Genomic DNA, 22,109 nt, shown 5'->3' with positions numbered 1-22,109 from the left:
AGACTATTTAGCCTAGAGTTTTAACAGCTTGGCTAACGGTAGCTACCGAGCCCCTGTGTAACCATGTGTGTGTGTGTTAGTGTTGTTGCCATGGAGACGCAGTAACCAAGGACCAGATCAAATGTCTCTTCTACAGGGCTTATGCAGATTCTGGTGGGATCATCTTTATGTCTGAAATGCATTTTTAATGACTGTAAAAAGTACAACGTACACATTTTTTGTTTTGTTTATTAGACAATTTTTAAATTTTAAAAAGACACTTACATGGTTACAACACCAATGCACAGATAAAAAAACATCAAGGATAACACAAAAAAGTCACAGGTACTTCATTATGGCCCTTATTATAAGGCAAGGCAAGGCAGTTTTATTTGTATAGCACATTTCAGCAACAGGGCAATTCAAGTGCTTTACATAAACATTCAAGAATTGTAGTTGAAGTTGCATTTAGCTATGCATTTCCTTAGACAATTATACAACAACTTCATTAATGTATTATTAGTGACAGCCTTAGGCTACTCTCAGCATGACCTAGATAGGCCTATGTAATATGCAGCAATGTAAGTACAACTTATACATTTTCTGTTTTGCTTATTTGACAATTATTATTATTTTTTTTAACTTAGTTTTTATTGCAGTTTCAGCAACTTATACAATCATCATCACATTCTTTCCTACTGTATTTTCATTTTACAGCTGTCTCTTTGTTTTTACACAAAAGTTCACAACTTAAAACAAGGGGAGAGAGAGGAAACACAAAAACAGGACTTCATCTTAAACTGTAATTTCAATTGAATTCAGAGAAAAATGGGGACGACATATACTTAAACAATGCGAGAATTAAAATAAAATAAAGTAAAATAAATAAATAAATTTAAATAAATGTGGTGAAGGGTCGGAGGTCAGGACAATCAATTTTAAAAAAACACTTACATGGCTACAACACCAATGCACAGTTAAAAAAAACATCAAGGATAACACAAAAAAGTCACAGGACTTCATTATGGCCCTTGTTGTAATTGAAGTTGCATTGAGCTATGCATTTCCTTAGACAATTACACATCAACTTCATTAATTTATTACTGGTGATAGCCTTAGGCTACCATCAGCATGACCTAGATAGGCCTATGTAATATGCAGCAATGTATGTACAGGTATGTCAGTGTGCTACGGAGGTCGACAGTAAGATACTGGATAATAATGATAATAAAAGTAAACAAAAATTCATATAAATATAACATTATTTTGAGGAAAAGATAACTGCACAAAAATGTTATTGTATCAGCAATGATTTGACCACACTGTCTTTTTCAAAGCAAGTTCAACTCTTAAATATGCATAAATAAATCACTTGGTGGCAATCTACAATAGGACTTTGTCAAAGCAGATATATTGACTTGTCATAGGAAAAGCTGTGCTAATAATATTAACAATGGCTCTGTAATATTCCAGTGTACCAATAAGACATGCCAGTGTGACAGCATGCACAATACCAGGACCCTGATGCAAAATGTACACAGGAGTCTATCACTAAGTCAATATAAAGATGAATAAATGGTTTAGTCTGTAAAATATCAGAAAACTGTTCAAAAATGCCCCTCAGAATTTCCCAGTACAAAGTGAAAGAGTCCCAAATCCAAAGATATTACATTTCTTTGTCAATGATATGAACCATAAACAAACAGAAAATCCTAGCAAATGTTTGACATTTTGTCATCCATTAACAATTATCCAATTATTAAGATTGTTGGCAATTCATTTTCTGTCAGTCGACTAATTGATTATTGACCTTAGGATACCTACAAATAACCCTTATAATGCTGTTGGACTTGGCACACTTATGCGTCATTGAAAAATGATCACCAGCTCAATGTGTCTGTTTTAATTAACGCCCTTTTCCATATTAACATTTTATTTATCACCAACTATTTCCTTTTTTAATTTTTGCTCTTTTGTTTTTTATATCTCTCCTCCTGCAAAACGAATGAGTTTCTCCTGTATAAATAAAGGTTTATCAATCAATCACTGTAGGAGATTGGCAGATACAGATGTCTGTTCTGCTCCACAGCCTCTGGACTGACACACTATTTGTCACTTCTCTTGTAATTACAGTCTTCTCATGCCGGGCCCTATCAAACAGGATCTGTTTGCACATGATCTCCTCCCACATGATGACATGAAATACATTTGGCCCCTGTCGGCAGTATTGTCCAGGTTGTCCTGAAAAGAACTATGTGTTACCCGCTGCCACCCCCTCAGTTTTATTGCTGGAGTTATGGGAAAACCACAAAGATAAACGTAAACGCAGTTGGCCTACATCTTCGAAGAAGCTCATCCAAAGCAAACAATGTAAAGTTAGCCCAGGTCATAATTGAAGGTCAAAACCACTAAATTCTCTCCATTATCTTGTTCGGCTTTCTGCAGGAGCCTGACAGTGTCCAGTGTAGATTATTCATCAAACAAAAAAAGTAAATATCACAAAAGTGTTGGGTGTAGCTACTGTAAACTGAATCATATAGGGTCGCTCTCTGCTCTGGCATCATCAACAGAGTTTGAAGACTAAATTTAAAGGTAATTACTATGACAGTGAGGAGAGAAAAACTGAAATAACCCTGAGCTTTTCAAAGCTGTCATTATCATTGGAATTGTAATGACAAGGTTTGGGTCTCTTCAATGGACTTCTTGGGGTAGGACACCCACAAACATGGCATTCCTGAGGGTAAGATTGCAGCATATTAATGATATATTGCGCCGTGTAGATTACAAAGCTGGGGTCTCTTCTCATGCTTTATGGTTTCAGTTAACTTGAAACAAAATACCAAAATGTCCTTTAAAACATCGTGTTTGTAATGTGCTTTGTCATGTTATAGAGGGGCACTTTACATGCAGATTATACAGTAGCAGTGCACATTTGGATGACATCCCATCATGATTTGGCAACATATAGATTTTCCTTTAGTTTGGTGTATTGTATCTAGACTCAATATTCAGAATTGCCGTTGTAAAAGAGGGCAGCTCCTATTGCATCACATTATAATGGTAATATAAAAGTAGGTGTGTTTAAAACTAAAACATGCTGTGATTCATGCACCAGTTGAGGTGGATTGCAGCTGTCCAAACATTGCACATTATCCAAATTAATTGCTACATTGACCACAAGATGTGTCGGAATATTAACAGCAAGAAAACAAGAATTTCAAAATGAAAACACACTCCAGACAAAACATGGCTTCTTTAATATTTGTAATAGGACTTTTTCCATCCAGGGTTTACTAGTCACATTATCACACTGTTAACATGCAACCAAAGACATCTATGGGCACAAGTCAGTGAGAGGTCCTGCACATGTAGCTTTGATAGGGGCGAACGACCATTCTGGTGAGCCGCAGGATTGAAAAAAGTAGCCACAGTATTTAGAAAAAAGGAAGGAGGAAAGAAAGTCCAATATTTTTAGTCCAAATTACAGTGCTTTGCACAGTCGAGTGTCCTGGGAGTGGAATGGCATGATGGGTGAACACTGGTGCCAAGCCCCACCCTCCCCACATTGTCCTCTCCGTGGACTTCCTGCACTCTCTCGTGCCCATCTGCAGGACCTCTGCCCTCCCCTTACCCTCCCGACTGGGCTGGCCGACAGCTCGGTTTCTGCCTCAGTCGCCCGCTGCCTGAGGTGAAGCAGTCTCGTATAAGCACATGTTAGGTCAGGGCTGGGGCAGGTTCAGGTCCCCGAGGATGCCTCCTGTTTCAGATCTCTGTCCTCTTTCTGTTGATATAAAGTGGGTGAAAAATATCACAGCCTGGTAAAAAATCTCAGTTCATGTAAGGTCTCTATGTGTGTGCTCCGTTGCTGTGATGATATCCTTGATGCCTCTGCATCCTTCACTAAAAAGCCAGTAAGTGAACATTACATGAGAAAGCATTAGCTGATACACTCCATCCAGCATGGCTTATGATGCCGTGCCAGCCTCCCACCTAAAGCAGAGAAACATCCACTCATGCTTTTCATGCATTCTCTCGTGAAACGTGCCTTGCTGCCCAAATATTTTTCCCTTGGAAAGCCTGTGGTTAACACAAGGATGAGTGGGAGTGAGATGATTGCTAACATTCTTTTAACTTTTATGCCAGCTGGATTGCAGGTCACATTTGCATTTTTGAAGGTTGGTGAAAGGGCTGCAGCAGATTTTAATGTGGTGATTATTGTAGGATCATGAAGAGGAGGTTGAGAGATTTTTAAAAAAAAAATACAGGCATGATTCATTCCAGCTACTGAACATGATTTAGTAGATGAAGTAATACCTAATAAAAACAAAGCCAGAATCCATTCTACCTAAAATACATAATGAGTCACATTTTCAGTCTTAAATTGAGTTTCTCTGTTTAATTTATTGTCTTCCCCACAAAGCCCCAATGCATTTTAAATAAAACAAAACTCACCACTTAAAAGGTTAATTCCAAAAAAATGAGTGCAAAGATTAGACAATTTTAATATTTAAGTTGCAAAGTAAAAAAGTCTTTTATAACAGCTAAATAGTAACTTTACATCACTCTTAATTTAAGCAGAAGCCACATTTGTGCCACTTGTGAAGTTGTGAAAGTCCAAAGAGTTGCATGGTAAAAGGAATTTCTGAGGCAAAAGTTACTATGCAAGTCTTAAATGCACCCATAAAAACGTATTTTAAGACTATTTCTAAGTGTGAGCCACTCATTTTGACTTCTTTCTAAAAATCCCTTTCTCCTTTTCCTTAGGGGATTTTCTGGCTCCAGAATAACCAGTAAAAAGAAGAGGAGGGGAAAAACATCACCAAAAATAATCCTCCCAAAGAAAAAAAAAAAAAAAAAGGGAACTTCTGTTAGTAGGCAGGTAGTCTGTCTCCAGCTCAGCTCCCAGGAGGGGGTGACTCCTGATGGAGTTGGGATGGACCTACACAGGATTGGTGGATGGCTGAAGTCGGTGTGGCTCTATGCCAAGCCCTTATGTCTTTATATACTGTAAAGGGATAACCGGACAGTCCTGAGTGTGCATCTGCCTCTCTCCATCTCCTCTCTCTCTCTGCAGGGCCCCTGTGCATCTTTTCCTCCAGCATCCTCCTCTTTAACTTCTTGTCTCTCTCTTCTCCACCGGCTGTGCAAACAATGGCCACGCCGAGCCTGCTCCTCACTCTGTCCGTGTGGCTTCTGGCTGCAGAGGCGACTTACTACCGGCACCACCGCTACGTCCCTCACTTCTACCGCTACCGGGATCACTCTGCCAACACGGAAAACCTCCTCCCTGAGGTGTCCAACCCGGAGCCTGCTGCAGTCCCGACTTACCCGGTGATCCCCGAGGTCTTCCACCCGGCGTCTGAAGCCATCCCCTCCATCCCAGAGGCTTTCCACCCGGTGCCCGAGGTGGTGCATCCTGCAGCCGAGCCCTACCAGCCACCTGTGGTCTACCAGCCGGTGCTTGAAGCCTCCTCCTCCTCCTCCTCCACCGGCAACAACACCAGTCGGCTCTTCTACGGGATCATGTTTGACGCCGGGAGCACAGGCAGCAGGATCCACATCTATAAGTTCATCCAGAAAGACCCTGGTGAGTGCAACCACTTTCTCTCTCTCTCTCTCTCTCTCTGTCTCTAAACCAATAGTAGGGCTTTAGTTTGCACATGCTGCTGCAGGCTCACACTCTGTCTGCTTGCTGTTAATTCATTCACTGTGTGGTGTAAGGATAAACTTAGATAGATATATAGATAGTAACTTTACCAACTTAACCAATTTATAAATTTTTTGTTTTGTTTATTTGACAATTCATTTTAAAAAGACACTTACATGGTTACAACACCAATGCACAGTCAAAAAAAAACATCAAGGATAACACAAAAAAAGTCACAGGACTTCATTTTAGATAGATAGATAGTTAGATAGATAGATGGTAACTTTATTAATCCAGAGGGAATTTCAAGTTTCCAGCATCATATTTCCATAGTGCAAAACATGTTAGTAAAAAGGCAGTAAAAAAGTTAGTAGTGCAAAGTACAAAAAAAATATACCAAATATCAAAATACAAGGAGATGAAGAAGAAAACTGTTAATCATCTGAAACATCACATGCACCGGCAGAGAGCATGGGCAACACAGCTGCTAAAAGTAGCTGCCTTTTTAATTTGTCTGACTCAACTGTGTAGGAAGCAGACCTCCAAAACTGATGTAGGTGAAGTCCTGCAGTCTAAATATCATGAGTTGTAAAAAGAAAAGCTATGCAATTACATGTGCTTGAGTTCCATTTTCCCCCCCAGAAATATCACTGTACTACACTCTGGTTTATGATCTGTGTCTTCTCTTTTTTAGTTGAGCTGCCAGTTCTGGACAATGAAATGTACCATGCAGTGAAGCCTGGCCTGTCTGCTTACAAGGACAACCCCGAGGAGGTATGTTTGCGTGTTTACACCATCACTTATTATTAATTATCAGGTGTATTAGGGAGTTGTTCACTGTCTGCAAACCACTGGGATTTGCTTTGGGTTGGGTTCATATGATGTAAACACTGTGTAATTACAAAAATGCCTCCTGCTGATGATGTCACTGCTGCCCACTCCTGTCTGCTATATTTACCAACCTTTGATTTACACATTTTTAAAGACCACTGAAGACATTTCTCAGTTTGATTATGAAATTCCTCTCCTTCTGATGATTATGCTGCCTTTAACCGATTGCCATCTCCTCCGCAGGGCGGCAACACCATCCGCCAGCTGCTGAAGATTGCCAAGAAGACAGTGCCAGAGGTGGACTGGAAGAGGACCCCGGTGGTCCTGAAGGCAACGGCGGGTCTGCGTCTGCTGCCTGAAGATAAGGCCAACGCTCTTCTGAAGGAGGTGAGGCACGTTTTTCTCTCTGCCCTCAGACAGTTTGGCACAAACACCACCCGTCCCGCCAAGGAGCAGGGATGAGAAACCACTAAGTGCTTACAAGTGTCACTGAAAAAAAAGGCAGCAGTCTGCCCATTTGGTGGCTATCATGTCGCAAAAAACAGCTGTTGTGGGGTTGTGTGGAGCAACCATATTTGTAATTTAAAGTATTAAATCCAGGCTACTGTTCCAGCCATGCTTGTGGTTGAGTTATCTGTCACTCTAAAACAGAAGCAGAGCCTGAATAGACTATATCCTGACAACAGCAGAATATTTGGGTGTGTAGTCCAGTATCATTGTATTGTTTTGACACATATCCAGTAGATAATTGTAATGAAATAAATGTATTCCACAGGTGCGAGATGTATTTGATGAGTCCCCTTTCTTTGTGCCAAACAACAGCGTTTCCATCATGAATGGAGCAAAAGAAGGTAGGTTATCTTTCAATGCCCTGTAACCACTTTGTACTATATATAGTACACAAAACATTTTTATTTTTTGACAGATATATTGTCTGACCAGGTGCTTTAACTGACTCATTCACTGAGGATGCAGCTAACAATGCTGCTCTCATAATTATTTTTACAAGAGGTCTGTTGCTACCTCGCTGTGACTAATAATTAAGCCAGTGTGAGTTGTAGTCCCACGCCCAGTGATTTAGTGCGATCCTCCACATCACTCATTAAGACACCCTCACTATGTTATGTTTCATCATACAGTATGTGTCATTCATTATCCTTACTTTATAAGCGCAATAACTTGACATCCGAGACAATTGTAATTACCTGGGCTGGTCTGCTATCCTGCACGTTACTTAACACCAACTCTGCCACTTTAATATCAGCATAATGAAGGAGAGCTGGAGTTTATTTTCTGTGCTTGAATACATTCAAATGGGAAAATATAGCACAGGTCAGTTGTAAGCACTTCTCAGGCTTCTACTAATGCAGACATTTTCACCCGTGTGCTGTTTTAGGTGTCCTCGCCTGGGTCACAGTGAACTTCCTCACAGGTAAGACATTGCTTGTGTTTTGCTATGGTGGTGTTAGTGGTCAGGAGGTTCATATCTGAGGCTCCAGTGTACACAGAAGCCCGGCAGGGAAAGACTCTTGTCTCCTGTCTGAGGTCATGAGCTTGAATCACTGGCCCCAAACGGGTTGCAAAAACAAGCAATATTTCCTCACGCTTTTCACATAGCTATGGCACCATCACATTTATTTTGAGCTTCAAACCAAAAAGGTATTTTCCCTCTTGGTGGGGGGGAAATACATTATCTGTAAGCATGCATCATTCTGACAGTAGTGATCGTAAAAGGAGGGAATTCTAACTGAAACTGGTGATGAAGCCACATGATTACACAGTATGCTCTGTTTGTTGCACCGATGATTGATGGCACCTTATCCTGTTTAACTTTGGGCTCATTTTCCGCAGGTCACTTGTACTCCAACACCAGGAGGACAGTGGGCATCCTGGATTTGGGAGGAGGATCTACTCAGATCACATTCCTTCCTAAGTCAAAGGTGAATTAAATATTTTATGTTGGTAAATAAGTATGTTTTAAAATTCTCTCACTAAAAATATACAACTAAGCATGTGTTGTTCATCCAACAGAAAACGGTTCAGTCTGCTCCCCCCACTTACATTGCGAATTTCAATCTCTTTGCCCATACCTATCAACTCTACACACACAGGTAATATTAGATTACATATACCTATCAGTATTCTAGAGTAAAACATACAAATATATCTAAAAACTTACCATAATTGTCTGTCACCATCTCATAGCTACCTTGGAAATGGACTGTATGCGGCTCGACTGGCAACTCTTGGAGCACTAGGAGCTGATGGTAAGACTATCTTTTATCACCTCTCCATTTGCACTCTTTCATAAATGCATTCATTGGAAGATGACAAACTGTTTATTGTTTGTGTTTTTGTTTTCCCAGGGCTAGATTGGAAAATCTTCACCAGTTCCTGCCTCCCGAAAAAGTTCAGAGAAGATGTGACTTTTGGAGGAACCACCTACAAAGTTAGCGGGATTCCAGACGGTAAGATAAAAGCACACTGAGGTTTTGATTGCCTTCCCAGTGCTTTGGATGCAGCGATCCGTGCATTCCTTTCTCAGCTCTGGAACACAATAGCGTACAGTACAATACAGTCTCTCATGAGAACATTTCAACCCGCTGAAGTTTCTGTAACCTTGGCGCCAAACGCATGTTTTGTCATCCCTTCTCTCTCTCTGTCTTGCCTCTTGAACAATTATACTGCAGTCAACCTTGTATTTAAATGAAAAGAAAACTGTCAGTTAACTTCACAAATAAGGCAGTCACTCCCATACCACAGTCAAGTAGCCAAAAGATGCTGGGCTTGTCCCTGAGTTGTTATTTTTTTTGTGTAACGAGCGGCTTGATCTGGACCGCTCACAATTATGTGGTAAAAATAGACAGCCCAACAGGGCCGCACTAACTGCTGCTCTTGTCAGCACATGGTTTTGCCGGCACAAATGAGCCAACCATACCAATGGGGCTGTGTGAAACTTGTCCATTCTGGGGCTTCCCTTGTTTAGTGTATGGTGAGCCCCCAGCTTCAACCCCTGGCTAACCTCAAACTGAGGCTTTAGACTCTCACAATTGCATTCCAACCATCGCTGCATCCAAGCACCTTTAACTCATTGTTTACTCCACCATTTCCACTATTAGTTAAGTAATTCTTTGAAAAAGCTACATATACCTTTTCTCTCTCTCTCTTCAGGCTATGCAGGCTATAAGCTGTGCTACTATGAGGTTATGAAGGTGATCAAAGGAATAGTGCACCAGCCTTATGAAGTGAAGGGCAGCAGTGTCTTCTACGCTTTCTCCTACTACTTCGACAGAGCTGTGGAGTCCGGCCTCATTGGTGAGTGGGCACAGACCAAAGAGTCACCTTCCAGTGCCATTATCTTCCACGCTAATGATCATCTTTTGCACAAAATAGGTATTCAAATTGCATGTATGTTTTTTCTGCACAGATGGCAGTCGAGGTGGTGCGCTTGAAGTCCGGGATTTTAAGAAGAGAGCCAAAGAAGGTAAGAGTTACATGTTATCTTCTCTTCTCTATGAAACCAACCATCTTTCAAGTTATATATATATCAGTCCTTTAACCACTGAAATGTCATGCAACACAGTCTATGGTCTAAACAACAAAAGCACTAAACACTGTTTGTGCCCAAACTCTTGGCATGGCACAGCTTATCCTGTCAAAAATAATTTATTACAACAGTAAAATGTAACCGATTATCTGCTGAAATTTGTTATGGAGATGGATTATAAGACAGACGTAGTTTATTATAGAGTAAATATACGTTAATATCACTATACAACTTTTTTGTATGTTTAACCGATACATACCATGCTTATCAGCTCGAGTGTGTGACACTTGCAAAGTCCATGCAGAACCAGATTTATAGCAAGTAGGAACGAGTTGATGCGTTATGTAAGGCTGTTTGTGTTGTGAGAACACTGTCACATGGTCTCGAGGAACAAGTCTGGCTCAGGCTGGGCTGGCAGCTGAGCTGGAGATGTCTGTCTCGCCCAGGCAGGAGGGCACCTGACAGCCACACACCACCTGGGGGCTGACACATACTGAAACACACAAACTGTGCACTGGTCTGTTTAACGCTGCCACCCACCCGCAGCCTTGTGCTGACCCTCAGCCGTTCTCCTCGCACCTCCCTGTTTATTCACCCAAACAAAACAGAAAGGTCATCTTTTAATCATGTAGCACAGGGGTTAGAAAAGGTGTTTTTTTGTTTTGTTATAACATAGAACGTGACTTTATTATATGATGCAACAAGGTGTCTCCGTCAACTACTTTTTTTGTCAGTGGTGTGTGAAACCTGTGTTGTCATGTCTGAAAACTGTGGCTTTTTGTGTTTTGCAGTGTGCAACAAAATGACCAAGTACCGTGCTATCAGCCCCTTCCTCTGCATGGATATGACATATATCACTTGTCTGCTAAAAGAGGGCTTTGGCTTCAAGGACAACACTGTGCTGCAGGTGAGCAAACCAGGGCCATGTTACTGTGGACAGTGGATGTGGGAGTCAAAGAGATACAAAATATGAGAAGCTACATGACAAAACCTTCATATTCAGTCTGTACAGTGTTTCACAAGACTTAAACATTGTCATTTTTGGTTTAAATGACCCTCCTCCTGTCACTCTCTGTTCAACAGCTAGCCAAGAAGGTGAACAACGTGGAGACAAGCTGGGCCCTGGGGGCAACCTTTGACTACTTCAGAAACCTCAACATCCACTAAGGACGGCTCGCTGTCACTGCAGCACTGGCACTGAGAGGGACAGTCTGTCACTGTGGGGCTTCCCGTCCTCCGTCCACCCCCGCTCAGCCCGTCCCCTCACAGACACACCTGGTCCCACCATGCCCCCTCCTCTCCTCCTCAACCCTCAGCACCCTGCGAACACTTCAAGAACTGTTGAAAAAAAAGAAATCACTATATTTTTATAAGGCCAGCTATTTCTACTGTATGTTGAGCTCATAACTGGTGGGCTGCCTTTATTTTTGTAAAACGTTTACATTTTTGATTCCTTATGGGTGTCTGATCTGAAATGTCTTTCTTACCCACCTGTTGAGTGTGTACAGGGTAGTTTAGAAGCAATACAACCAGTCATGGTATTTGGTGCTTACTGTGGTCCTGGTGTGCACTGTACAGTACAGTGAGATTTATTTAGAGACTAGTTGCTAGAGGTGCAACCATAGTTGTCTTTCTAAGTGCTTGTAAATCAATCCTCATTTCATTCTAGCAGTAAATAATGTTACAGAATCCCTAATTCGTTCGCCCCTAGCCACCATTGGAAATGGTGCAGTTGACAATCATACAGCTTCTTTTCTTCAATTTTGCACATAACACTTTAATTGCAGATATTGTAGCCAAGACATGATCAGTTGCTTTGACGTCGACTAAATAATTGTACATATTCATCAAGTAGTGTTGGTTTCACCATGACTGAGGGGGCAAGCAGAGATGCCTCTGACAGACTGTATCAGATTAATGCCTGTAGTTTTAAAGTCCAGCCATTATTGTTTGTTTTGTCTAGAGTGGAAAAGACCTTATCAAGCATGGCTAAATTGCAGGGGTCCTACGTCTGAACTCTATTTTAGACTAGCGGTAGAAAGACCTCTCATCAAGGGTAGATAGTAAAAACAACGTAATTTACCGCCTTAAATGCAGCAAAAATGTAAACAGAAATTATGTAAAAAGTTTCAAACCCAACTCCTTCATTTGTTGCTGGTTGCTCAGAAACATTAGTACTATTGAATTCTGTTTTTGAATTCATTTTTCTTGTGAACTGTACAAATATTTAAATAACTTTATCTAATGTAGAGCATTTTAATTATCCTCATACAATATTAACTCTTGACCTCTCCGTGTAACTGCTCTTTAAACCATAACTTTGCTGTTTTTTCAGTATTCAACATGTTCAATAACTACTGCTGTATATACATAATGTAGACTTTTATAAGTGATATCTTTTGACAGAAACTGCTTTGACGTTGCAAAAACTTTATGCTGCACAATTGCTCAGAAATGACAATATGTAAAAATGTGTTTTTATTAAATCCAGTGAAATAAGTGTATACTATACATATGTTTTAATAAAACATGAAAAATTTACTTAACTGTGTATTTATACTTTTTTTATATTCATAGACTTCTTATAATGAAATGCTATAAGGTGTATTAGTACCTTGTAGTCTCCTATGTAAAAAAGAAACAATTTCATCTTTGAATTGTGCTTAACATCATTTTATCAAACTGAGCAAACATTGGATTTATGAAATTAACCACCACTACACAGTCTGCATACTGTTCCCTCCATCTGAGAATGAAGCGCTTCACGTATCTTCATATCATATCTGAGAAATGTACCTCTTGGATAATTCAGAGCTTGGTCTATGAACTGTATTTGCAAAATAGTGGAGGATTATAACCTTTTAAAATCAACAATCCTTATGCTTTTTAAATGTTAAGATATGCCCGAGACAATGTAGTGTTGTCGGTGTGGATTTATTTTGCATTTTCAAAGCACAAGAATACAAATCACAAAGGAGTAAAATATATCTTTATTACTTTTTTTTTTTTTTTACATTCACAATTTTTACAGCCCGTAAAGCTCACAGTTTTTAAAAGACCCACCAACGACCTAGCATGACGAATGCATCACTTGCTCGCAAACGCCACGATCTGCTCCTGCAGAGGAAAAAGAGACATCAACTCAGAAACTTTGTAACCTTTGAGTCACGCTTACTAAAAGCCTGTTACAAGTGCGTGGCAGTGCAGACCTCTATACAAGACCTGTAAACCAGTGAACTCACAACATTTAATATGGAAAAAAGAACTTTTGTGCCTCGATAGTGAACTGTCTTTACAACCAGTTACAGTTGTGTTGGTCTGAATCACTTAGTAGGGAATAAAGTCATTTCACATGAGTGGTCGATAATAAAAGGGGTGTGAAAACACAAGCCAACACCGCTGTCCGCTGCCCCAGGGCCAGCCCTGCACCCCACCCACACACTTTTGGTAACACTAAATTTGGGGCTAAACTTAGATGCCATAGTAGTAGGTTCAGAACCCTGGAAATTATAGACACCGCTAAAGTAAAGCTCCGTGTAATCAGAAAAGAGGGTGGAGGGTGAGGTCCGCGTGGAGGCGGAGCTTGGGTTTGATAGGTGGTTGATATTATCTGAGTGATGGCCAGGTTCACTTCGATGTGCAGGAGGACATGTTTGGAAGTAGCGGCTATAAGGGAGGGAGCTTACTTTTAGCGCCGGGAGCATGTTGGTGGCCTGCACACCAAACGTGCGTAGGAGGACGAGAGGAGCGGCGTTAGTGGAGTAAAGGTGCTTCATGAGGTCGATGGCAGCCATCATGGGCAGATTGTGTCGCTGGCGTTCAGTTTCGTATCCCAACAAGTGCTGCATCGCTCCTGCAAAATAAAAAACAAAGACTGGGGGTTAAAAGATGAGGACATAGTTTAAGCTCGTCTGTCATATGTTTTCTGCATTAAGTCACTACACTGGTGCTATTTTGACTTGAGCACATTTAACAGTGGAAAAAATAAACACAATATCTCATAATAGGATTTCATTTTTTTATGAAAAGCAACTTACATATAGTTCCTGGCAGAATGAACAGAAAAAAAACATCAAATAAATGTTGCCGGAAAAGCTGAGGCTTTTTATAAATCAGATCAACAGCATGCGTTTGAGTTGGGGCTATGGAAAAGAGCTTAGGGGAAACCACTGTGCAATGGTTGCAGCGCTTGTGTCTGTTTAGAGTTCTCACTGACCCAGGTCCTTCCCGTCAAAGGCTGCTTGGCTCAGGAGCTGTGTGAGGCAAGCCACATCCCCGAAGCCCAGGTTGGCTCCCTGACCCGCCAGAGGATGTACACGATGGGCTGCATCCCTGCAAAGACAAACAGTATGCTATTTTATTCATAGTGTAAGTGAAAGTAAAGTGTGAAGTAAAACATTAGTTTAGGCAACAATGAACAGCGTATCAAGTTGATTTTTAGGACTTTTTCAATCATTGTCTTCACTTACAAAACATATACGTGTTAATGTGCAGGCCATTACTTTCATTATGCCTATCTTACCCTATGAGAGCCACGCGGTGCCTGATGTACTCTGATGCATGACCGATGCCCAGAGGAAACATGACCCTGCTCTTTGGGCCGATCCCTGCCACGCTCGGGGGAAGCTGTCGAGGCGAACCTGCAGACGGCATGATGGCCGACAGGGCGCTTCGGAACAGAGAGCCAGCCGTCTCAATCAGCTCTGACTGGTTCTCATTACTCCACTGTTAGTGCACACACAGACAGGCAAGAAGAAAGAGACATATTCACAGAGAATGAAAACTGACCAGAAGAGAGAGAAAAAAAAAAAGAGTGGACAAAGAAATTAGCTGACATAGGAGCAAAGCTGAACTCCACGCCAGCGAAAGTGCTCTTTTTTCCCCTCCCTTACTAACTGGTTTGGCAGGGCTTCGGGAGCTGGGCTAATTAAAAGAAGATGCCGGCCAGGCTATGCAGTTGAATTAGCTCTGTTTGAAAAACATTCCATGCAGTAATGGTCGACACTGGGAGACCACAGGTTTAATTAGCAAACCAGGCCTGAAACCAAACGTGACTCAACCGTGGTGACCCCGTCCATCACCAGGCCCAGTAAAAATAGCCAGCTTGGGAAAAGGGAGTTTCTCCAAACATAAAAGAATGGATAGGTATATCATTCCCTTTGTGAAATATTAGTATACAGTTTGGGCAAAACAATGACAGCATTGTTTGTATGAGTCACACAAAACACTAGAGTGAGTCTATGGAGAACCCTTGCCACATGTAGTACACACAAATACAGAAATGTCACAACATCTTCCTGACAGATGTGAAATGTGACTATGAATACAACATCAGCAGTATAATGGTTAGAGCGAGACTCACGAAGGCAGAGTTGATAGCGTCAACAAAGCTCTCCTCATCCAGATCCAGCAGCTCCTCTGCCAGCCGATGGCTGGTTGACCACACCAGAGAGCTCTCTGTGTCCGACAGCTGCAAGGCACAGAGCATGGTCGTTGAAGCGTGATCAAACTTATACAGACGGATACTGCAGTAAATAATATAAGATATATAAGATATATTACCGGTAACATTGCAATGGGTCCTGTTGGGAGGAACCTCTGCCATGCGACATTGTTCTCTGTGGGCTGTCCAACACATAAATCATATTAAATTAAATATCATACTGAAGTATTGTGGCATTGAATTGTATGGCATACATTATAATTATATAACTTGCACATAAAAACAAGATATCACAAAGGGTACTTCTGGGTGGGTGTGTTGTTCTCAGATGTGACATTAAAATCACGATCAAAAACACGACATAGTAAATTCAAAACTCAGTAACATCCAGTAACGCTTGCTTAAATATTTGAGTGTACAAATGATAAATACTGTACGTTGAATGTGATACTCACCTCTGATAGGTGCAGCACAGCGACCACAGCAGATTGGTCATAATTCCACTTGACCGTGGGTATCCCCAACGCCTGCCGAACCATTGAGTTTGGTCCGTCTGCACCAATCTGGGAAGCAGATGAGGAAAAGGGAAACGATAAAAAACACAAACGACAAGAACAGATGAAAAACTACAGTGTGTGATGATGGAATCAAACTGACCAGCAGTTTGGTCTGAACAGTTTCTCCGCTGGCCAACGTGACCTTGACCCACGGGATGGAGTCTGCTGTCTGCTGGGGAACGGGCCACGCGTACTTCACCACCTTGGACCTGTACTTAACTTGCACGTTATCTGACAGACAACAAGCACATAAAACCGGTGACTACAAAGGCAGAAGAAAATATAAAAAGCAGTGGCTCTTAAAATAAAATGACAACCGTTGTGACTCACACAACAAAAGGATCAAACTTGGTCCCGTGTATATATCATTACGCTAAATCTGTGTGTTTTTCCATCAAAACGAGAGGATGGTTTCTCTGCAGCCAAAAGCAGTTGAAGGTCTATAAACAACTTCATAAAACACCACTGGTTTTCCTCTCTGGTGCTTGCAAAAGTTTACATTTGACAATCTTCTTAATGGTCTTGGCCTGCCACATTGACCTAACTAATAGTGTTTATCTACAAGAACACCACGCCACACTTTGCACATGCTGCCAGCTTGTTAGCTTTTTGCGTTAACACGGCCCCTATTCCTAAAATATCAGCAGCTGGACATCCCAAACATGAAAGGATCCTGAGCTACGCTGGCTCATGCCGACTTGGAGCGGGACCCATCTACAGAACGGCTTCTGGTTCCTGAACACAAATGTAAAATACGGGTTTCCAGGGATTTTGAGAGCAGGATTACATTGAAACCAGCTGGTGTAGGGCACACTTTTCATGTACTGCATCGTGAGCATAACAGCACCCCGGATAAAATGAGAGGACAGAGAGAGAGAAGAGGACGAATGGGAGGCACATGAGGCAAAAAACGTGCCGTAACCACACATCCGTTGTTTGGTGCAAAATGTTGAAAAACTGTTTATAAATATGCCACTTTAACTGTCAGGCACATAGCAGAGCTTGAGAGTTTTATTTGGGAATCTCACAAAAGTTGGTCTAATGTCAACAGCAATAGAACAATATACACTGTCAGCGCTTTAGTGTCCTAAGAGGTGGCAAAGCTTGGGAGCACATGGCAGCTTTAAATAGGTCACTGGACCACTTCACGTGTCCTCGGAGGGTGCCGGGGCCCTGCAGTTCCCAAAATGTGAGGCTTTGATTGAAATTGCAGGAAAAACATGAGCGGCTCCAAGGGCTTAACTTGTCTATAAAAACAGTCACCGGGAGAGAGTGCAAACAAACAGAACCTGGGGACAGGATGGAATAAATGTGGTGGCATTAGCTGCCAAACTCGGCTTCCATTAGGCAGATGGAACAGGAATCAAGAGGTCTGACAGGGCACTGCTGCTTACTGTGTTGGGCTTCATGTTTTAATCATAAAATGCTGTGCTTACCGGACAGGCTGTCCAGCTGTTTAGTGAGCGCAGCCACAACGATGTCGTTCTCCACGATGTATGCCATCTCGTTCTGCAGGTCCTCCTTATCGAATGTGATCAGGGCATCTGAGCAGGCATCCCAAACCTAAATGAGAGACTCATTATGCCTGCGGTCTACAAGTCTATCCTTAAATGCAGCAATTATGCATCCCCTCTCCCTATATATAGCTGGGCAGAGAAGTGGCGCTTCATTGAGCTGAACACATCAAAGTTGTAAGCTGCTGTCGGAGGTTGGCACAGCCTACATACATCAAACCCAGAGCGATGAGGGTCACCAACACCCCTCTGGCTGGTCGGCTGACTTCAGCTTAATGGCGCTCTCTGAGGTGGAGGACCAAATGACATTTTGTGATGTGGATTTTTGCAAACATTCTCTTGGAAACACAAATAACAAATGACATGTTTGTGAACATAAAGAGCGGGTCAATATTTATCCGCAACCGAAAGCGGCAGAATGAGATACAGTTTTAGGTTACTGTAATTCCAACCCTGAAAGTACTGTTTGAGTTAAACATGAGGTGGTGAAAAGTGTTTGTACAAGGTTAATCCTCTCCTGGGTTGTAACTATGGTGACAAACCCCATCATTCTGCAGTAATATGGTGCTGCGCTACTTTTTTCCAACTTGCCATAAAGTAGGGGGATATACCCTACAGAAAACCACTAATGGCAGTGGGTTTGCAACTTGTGATAAGTGGTTGGGGAGAAAGATTTACTGAGGCCAGCCCAAAAATTGTTTTGGTTTTGTTTAATGCTGGGTGACATGATGCAGTGTTGGGGTAGAATCAGTAACGACATACTTTAAGATATAAACAATACACTTCCTCGCAACTTTATAGAGAAAAATCTGGGCAAAATGACCCAAAATGATGGCAAAAACTTCTGTTTCAAATCTAAACCCTCAATGCTTGTTGGACATTTAAGGTATAGGGGCATTTTACTGCATGGAAAGAATGTTATATAGAGCTGACATCCAGTACATACTTGGTGAGATGTATGTGACTGAAATTCAATGAACAAACAAGCCAAAGCAGCGGTAGCTGAGTGAAGGTATAATGGGAGAGGTACACTACCATAATCACTGTAAGGCACTGCATGATGACATCTTAGGCCCAGAGAGAAACCCTGCGGTCGAGTGTTTGGTACACACAGACCACATCTTACAAGACGGCCTGAGCCTGCACCCACAACCATAAAGCGGGTTCACTTTGCAGCAAACAACCGGTCTTCTAATCTTTCATCTTCTTCCCGTTGTTCACATGAATCTTCATAATTATACGATGTGGGGAACGAGTACCAATTTGAAAACGTCAAAAATGATTTACTCTTCATAGAAAACATGGCTTTAATAAATAAACAAGCATGGTCAAAGAGCCGTACGGGAATTTGAATATGCCAGGAAATGGCCTTTTTTTTATTTTTATTTTTTTTAAATATACCTTGTTTTCTTTGGCATCCCTTTGTGCCACAGATCCTGCAAAGCTACTAAAAAAGGCATAAACTGCACAAAGGAATGAACAAAATGCGGCATTACATGAAACCTCTGTTTCCAGCCATTTTTATGTGAACAATTACATAGCATGAACATGATTATATGATATAGTATCTTGTTGCTTGTTCATTAAGCTGAATGACTGAGTAGAAGCTGAGTGTCACAGATTGTTCTCTCCACAAATTGTATGGTGCAGTCACTGTGATTGATGGATAACAGAAATACATACAGTATGCCGGTAAATTAGAAAAGTCTGGAGGACATATGCAGAAAAACTCAAGTTGTGTAAGAGAAGGATTTTGGCATTTGAGATGCTCTGGTTATTTTTTGCTTGAACTTTTGACATAGCAGTACGGTGGCAGTTACTACACCCTTGTGTTTCGCAGATTCCAAAAAGCAACTTAATGTAATAGTGAGCTGAAGATCAACATACCTGCATCCTTTTATAAGGCTTGCACCTCATCTTTGTGATGTTCTCCCATGCTCCAATACCTGTGTGTGCACAGACACAGATTTCAAAACGATTACAATACTAATTTAAACCAACAACGTATGCCTACTGTATTACAAATAATTGTAATCATACTCTGAAAGTCAAACATGAATTGGCTGAATTTTAACAAAAATCAGTGGAAGTTGGTCCAACTAGTATTTGTCATCGGGGTTAAGTCTGAGCTGAACTGGATAGAATTTAGCAGCACTGGGACCAACAACCAGATGCAAATCCAACAATGAGGATGTGTTTTCCTCTGGTCAGCTGAAGATGAGTTAAAGGTGGAGTCTGTGATTCGGGAGAAAGATTGTTGATATTTGAACTCAACACCCAAACAAATACCCCCCTCCAGATTTACCTGCCCTCTTGTTTCCACTGCTTTTCTCTTTATACATCCATGGCCTTTCCCGTTTGGTGCACAAGCATGAACTCCCCCTGTTGCTGATTGGCTGGAATAGTGCCACTTTGTTTGTTTTCCATTAACAGAATCAGGGCTGTGCATGAACGCCGGATTTTTTTTTTCAGCGCACACACAGAACAGACAGTTAGCAGTGAGGAGATATTCGTTGAATTTGACAAAAAATGTATTGAATTAGAATCGCTGACTCCACCTTTAAAGCCCTTCCTTTTTTTTAAAAAGTCTTAAAAGTGGTAGTAGTGCCTTTTACTTTTTGCGCAGGTGCCAGTGAAAGGTAATGAGGTCACAGACAAGCACAATGTTTTGAATAAACTCCCTCACACTTGCACCACTGCATTCATTTCAAATTCTCTATTGACATTTCAGGAACACAGTCTCTGATCAGATAAAAGGGGTAAACACTGTGAAGTCAATAAACGGTACACAAATAATGCAAGAGAGCGGAGTGATTTGATATGTTAAGCAAAAATTCAGCCTCTCTGTCTCTCACCGATACTTAAACTATTATCAAGGTGCATTGTAATGTATGATCTACTGGGGAGATATTGTAATTTTTGTTATTTTAAGACCTGAATCAGGATAAATGTGGATGAACTTGATGTGTCCAACAATCAACGTAATTTTGCCAAATGATTATTGTCTGCTAGCTCAAATGAAAAAGGTGAATCCTTTTTGAGACATTTTAACCTATTTGTTTTTAGGGGTAAGTGAGAAAATAATGTGAATTGACACTTGAAAAAGAATCTCTTTAAACTATCATATGGGTCATAGGTGAGAAGTATGTGTGTTAAACAGTAGTTGTATGTGTCAGCACATACAGGTAGACTGAAAGCGTGAAATAACAAAATGCACTGGTCTGGACTGATATTACAAAGATAGTTTCACAGATGAGTCCATCAAGCCTGGCTAAAGTTACAGGGAGGAACAAATAAGGTCAGATATGATCCCTGCTAAACCCGGGTGACTGGACAGTGTCTGATCCCTTGCTCAATATGTGGGAGTCATTTCTTAGTCAGGCACCACATGCTTCTCACAGGAAGGAAGTTAGTCACCACAGAAATAACTTTTTGATATATTTTCTGTCTTGGGTGAAACGGCCTTTTTAAATGTACAAAGAACACAACAAAAATAAGTTATAAACCATTTAACAGTGATATTTTTTTTGTGTGTCAGGTTGTGTGTATACTGTACCACTGAGGAGGGCGGCAGAGCCTGGACTGATGGAGCTGACTCTGGTGCTGTAGGTGTCTGGGACCTTGTCAATCACTTTCTTGTTGCCTGCTTCAAGCAGAAGAATCTTCTTACCCTCCAAGTTGGGTTCCATGCCTGTCAAAATTCATGTAAATATTGTATAAAAAATGTCAGCACATATTTAAGATTGAGTCTCTGCAGTGCTACAGTAAAAATAAAAGAATCTAATGGTGAAGCTGTGTGTGTTTAAGTACTTCTGATATCATAAAATGTGGCTCTACATGTTTTTCTCATTGCATCACATCTCAGAGTTTATATATACAGTATATATATTTATATTTAGTAGCTTTTAGAGTTATTATTACATGTCTCAAAAGGTTTACCCAAAGACATGCATGTTTTCGTCAACTCCTGATAACACTACTTTTTAATTTAAATGTGACATCTAATGGTGAAGCTGTGTGTGTTTAGGTACTTCTGGTATCATAAAATGTGGCTCTACATGTTTTTCTCATTGCATCACATCTCAGAGTTTATATATATATATTTATATTAGTAGCTTTAGAGTTATTATTACATGTTTCTAGGGGTTTATCCAAAGAAATGCAGGTTTTTGTCAACTCCTGTGACAGGTTAATAATAGCTGAAGCCACATGTCAAACTGTGGTACAGGTGAGGTCGTCACTCACCTAGGGAACATGCCATTGCAGATCCAACCATTCCACCACCGGATATAATAACATCATAAACCTCATTCTTGCCAGGATCGTGGTCTGGTTCTGCACACACTAACCCTCGACTGCTGGTGATTTTTATAGCAGATAAATGCTTCTCTGCCACAAAACACCGGCCAAGTCCGTTTAAGGCCAGCGTCGCCCTTGTGAGCTTGTGCATGATTTCTGTCTTCTTATGAGAGGAGAGTCTGGATATTGTCCTATGACAATCACACAGACCTTGAGTGTGTCCTAGATGTGTAGCTTCTGTAATCCAGACATGCCTCTGTTGACAAACGCTCCTAGTAGGAAGTACTTCCGG

At 41.1% G+C, this 22,109-nt stretch overlaps 2 protein-coding genes across 2 annotated transcripts; one reads left to right on the top strand and one right to left on the bottom strand.

The window, feature by feature from the left end:
• The first annotated feature begins 12 nt into the window (after nt 1-12).
• On the top strand, nt 13-12,545 carry entpd5a (ectonucleoside triphosphate diphosphohydrolase 5a). The gene is made up of 14 exons (XM_074660327.1): nt 13-153; nt 4,744-5,566; nt 6,321-6,400; nt 6,701-6,844; nt 7,233-7,308; nt 7,854-7,889; nt 8,309-8,397; nt 8,489-8,568; nt 8,663-8,724; nt 8,824-8,925; nt 9,629-9,772; nt 9,885-9,941; nt 10,796-10,911; nt 11,088-12,545. Exons 2-14 carry the CDS (start codon nt 5,131-5,133, stop codon nt 11,169-11,171), a joined length of 1,506 nt encoding a protein of 501 aa, XP_074516428.1. The 5' UTR covers nt 13-153; nt 4,744-5,130; the 3' UTR covers nt 11,172-12,545.
• A 431-nt stretch (nt 12,546-12,976) lies between these two features.
• On the bottom strand, nt 12,977-22,108 carry coq6 (coenzyme Q6 monooxygenase). Its single transcript, XM_074660329.1, has 12 exons — nt 21,764-22,108; nt 21,075-21,209; nt 19,406-19,464; nt 17,441-17,567; nt 16,105-16,235; nt 15,903-16,010; nt 15,567-15,629; nt 15,367-15,474; nt 14,527-14,729; nt 14,221-14,336; nt 13,691-13,857; nt 12,977-13,121 (listed from the first exon to the last, which is right to left on the bottom strand). Exons 1-12 carry the CDS (start codon nt 21,966-21,968, stop codon nt 13,092-13,094), a joined length of 1,452 nt encoding a protein of 483 aa, XP_074516430.1. The 5' UTR covers nt 21,969-22,108; the 3' UTR covers nt 12,977-13,091.
• Between the last annotated feature and the right edge of the window lies 1 nt (nt 22,109).

Source organism: Sebastes fasciatus, chromosome 15, assembly GCF_043250625.1.
Source record: "Sebastes fasciatus isolate fSebFas1 chromosome 15, fSebFas1.pri, whole genome shotgun sequence".
Taxonomy (NCBI): Eukaryota; Metazoa; Chordata; class Actinopteri; order Perciformes; family Sebastidae; genus Sebastes; species Sebastes fasciatus.
The sequence above is the reverse complement of the archived record's forward strand: the minus strand, read 5'-3'. Positions and strand labels throughout refer to the sequence as shown.

Excerpts from the sequence above, each read along its gene's own strand:
- entpd5a (XM_074660327.1), top strand. The coding sequence starts at position 5,131 with ATGGCCACGCCGAGCCTGCTCCTCACTCTGTCCGTGTGGCTTCTGGCT. Across the intron at positions 6,845-7,232 it reads CCAACGCTCTTCTGAAGGAG|GTGCGAGATGTATTTGATGA; the intron begins GTGAGGCACGTT and ends TGTATTCCACAG. Across the intron at positions 10,912-11,087 it reads AGGACAACACTGTGCTGCAG|CTAGCCAAGAAGGTGAACAA; the intron begins GTGAGCAAACCA and ends TCTGTTCAACAG.
- coq6 (XM_074660329.1), bottom strand. The coding sequence starts at position 21,968 with ATGCACAAGCTCACAAGGGCGACGCTGGCCTTAAACGGACTTGGCCGG. Across the intron at positions 15,630-15,902 it reads CTGTGCTGCACCTATCAGAG|CCCACAGAGAACAATGTCGC; the intron begins GTGAGTATCACA and ends TGTGTTGGACAG. Across the intron at positions 15,475-15,566 it reads GACCCATTGCAATGTTACCG|CTGTCGGACACAGAGAGCTC; the intron begins GTAATATATCTT and ends TGTGCCTTGCAG.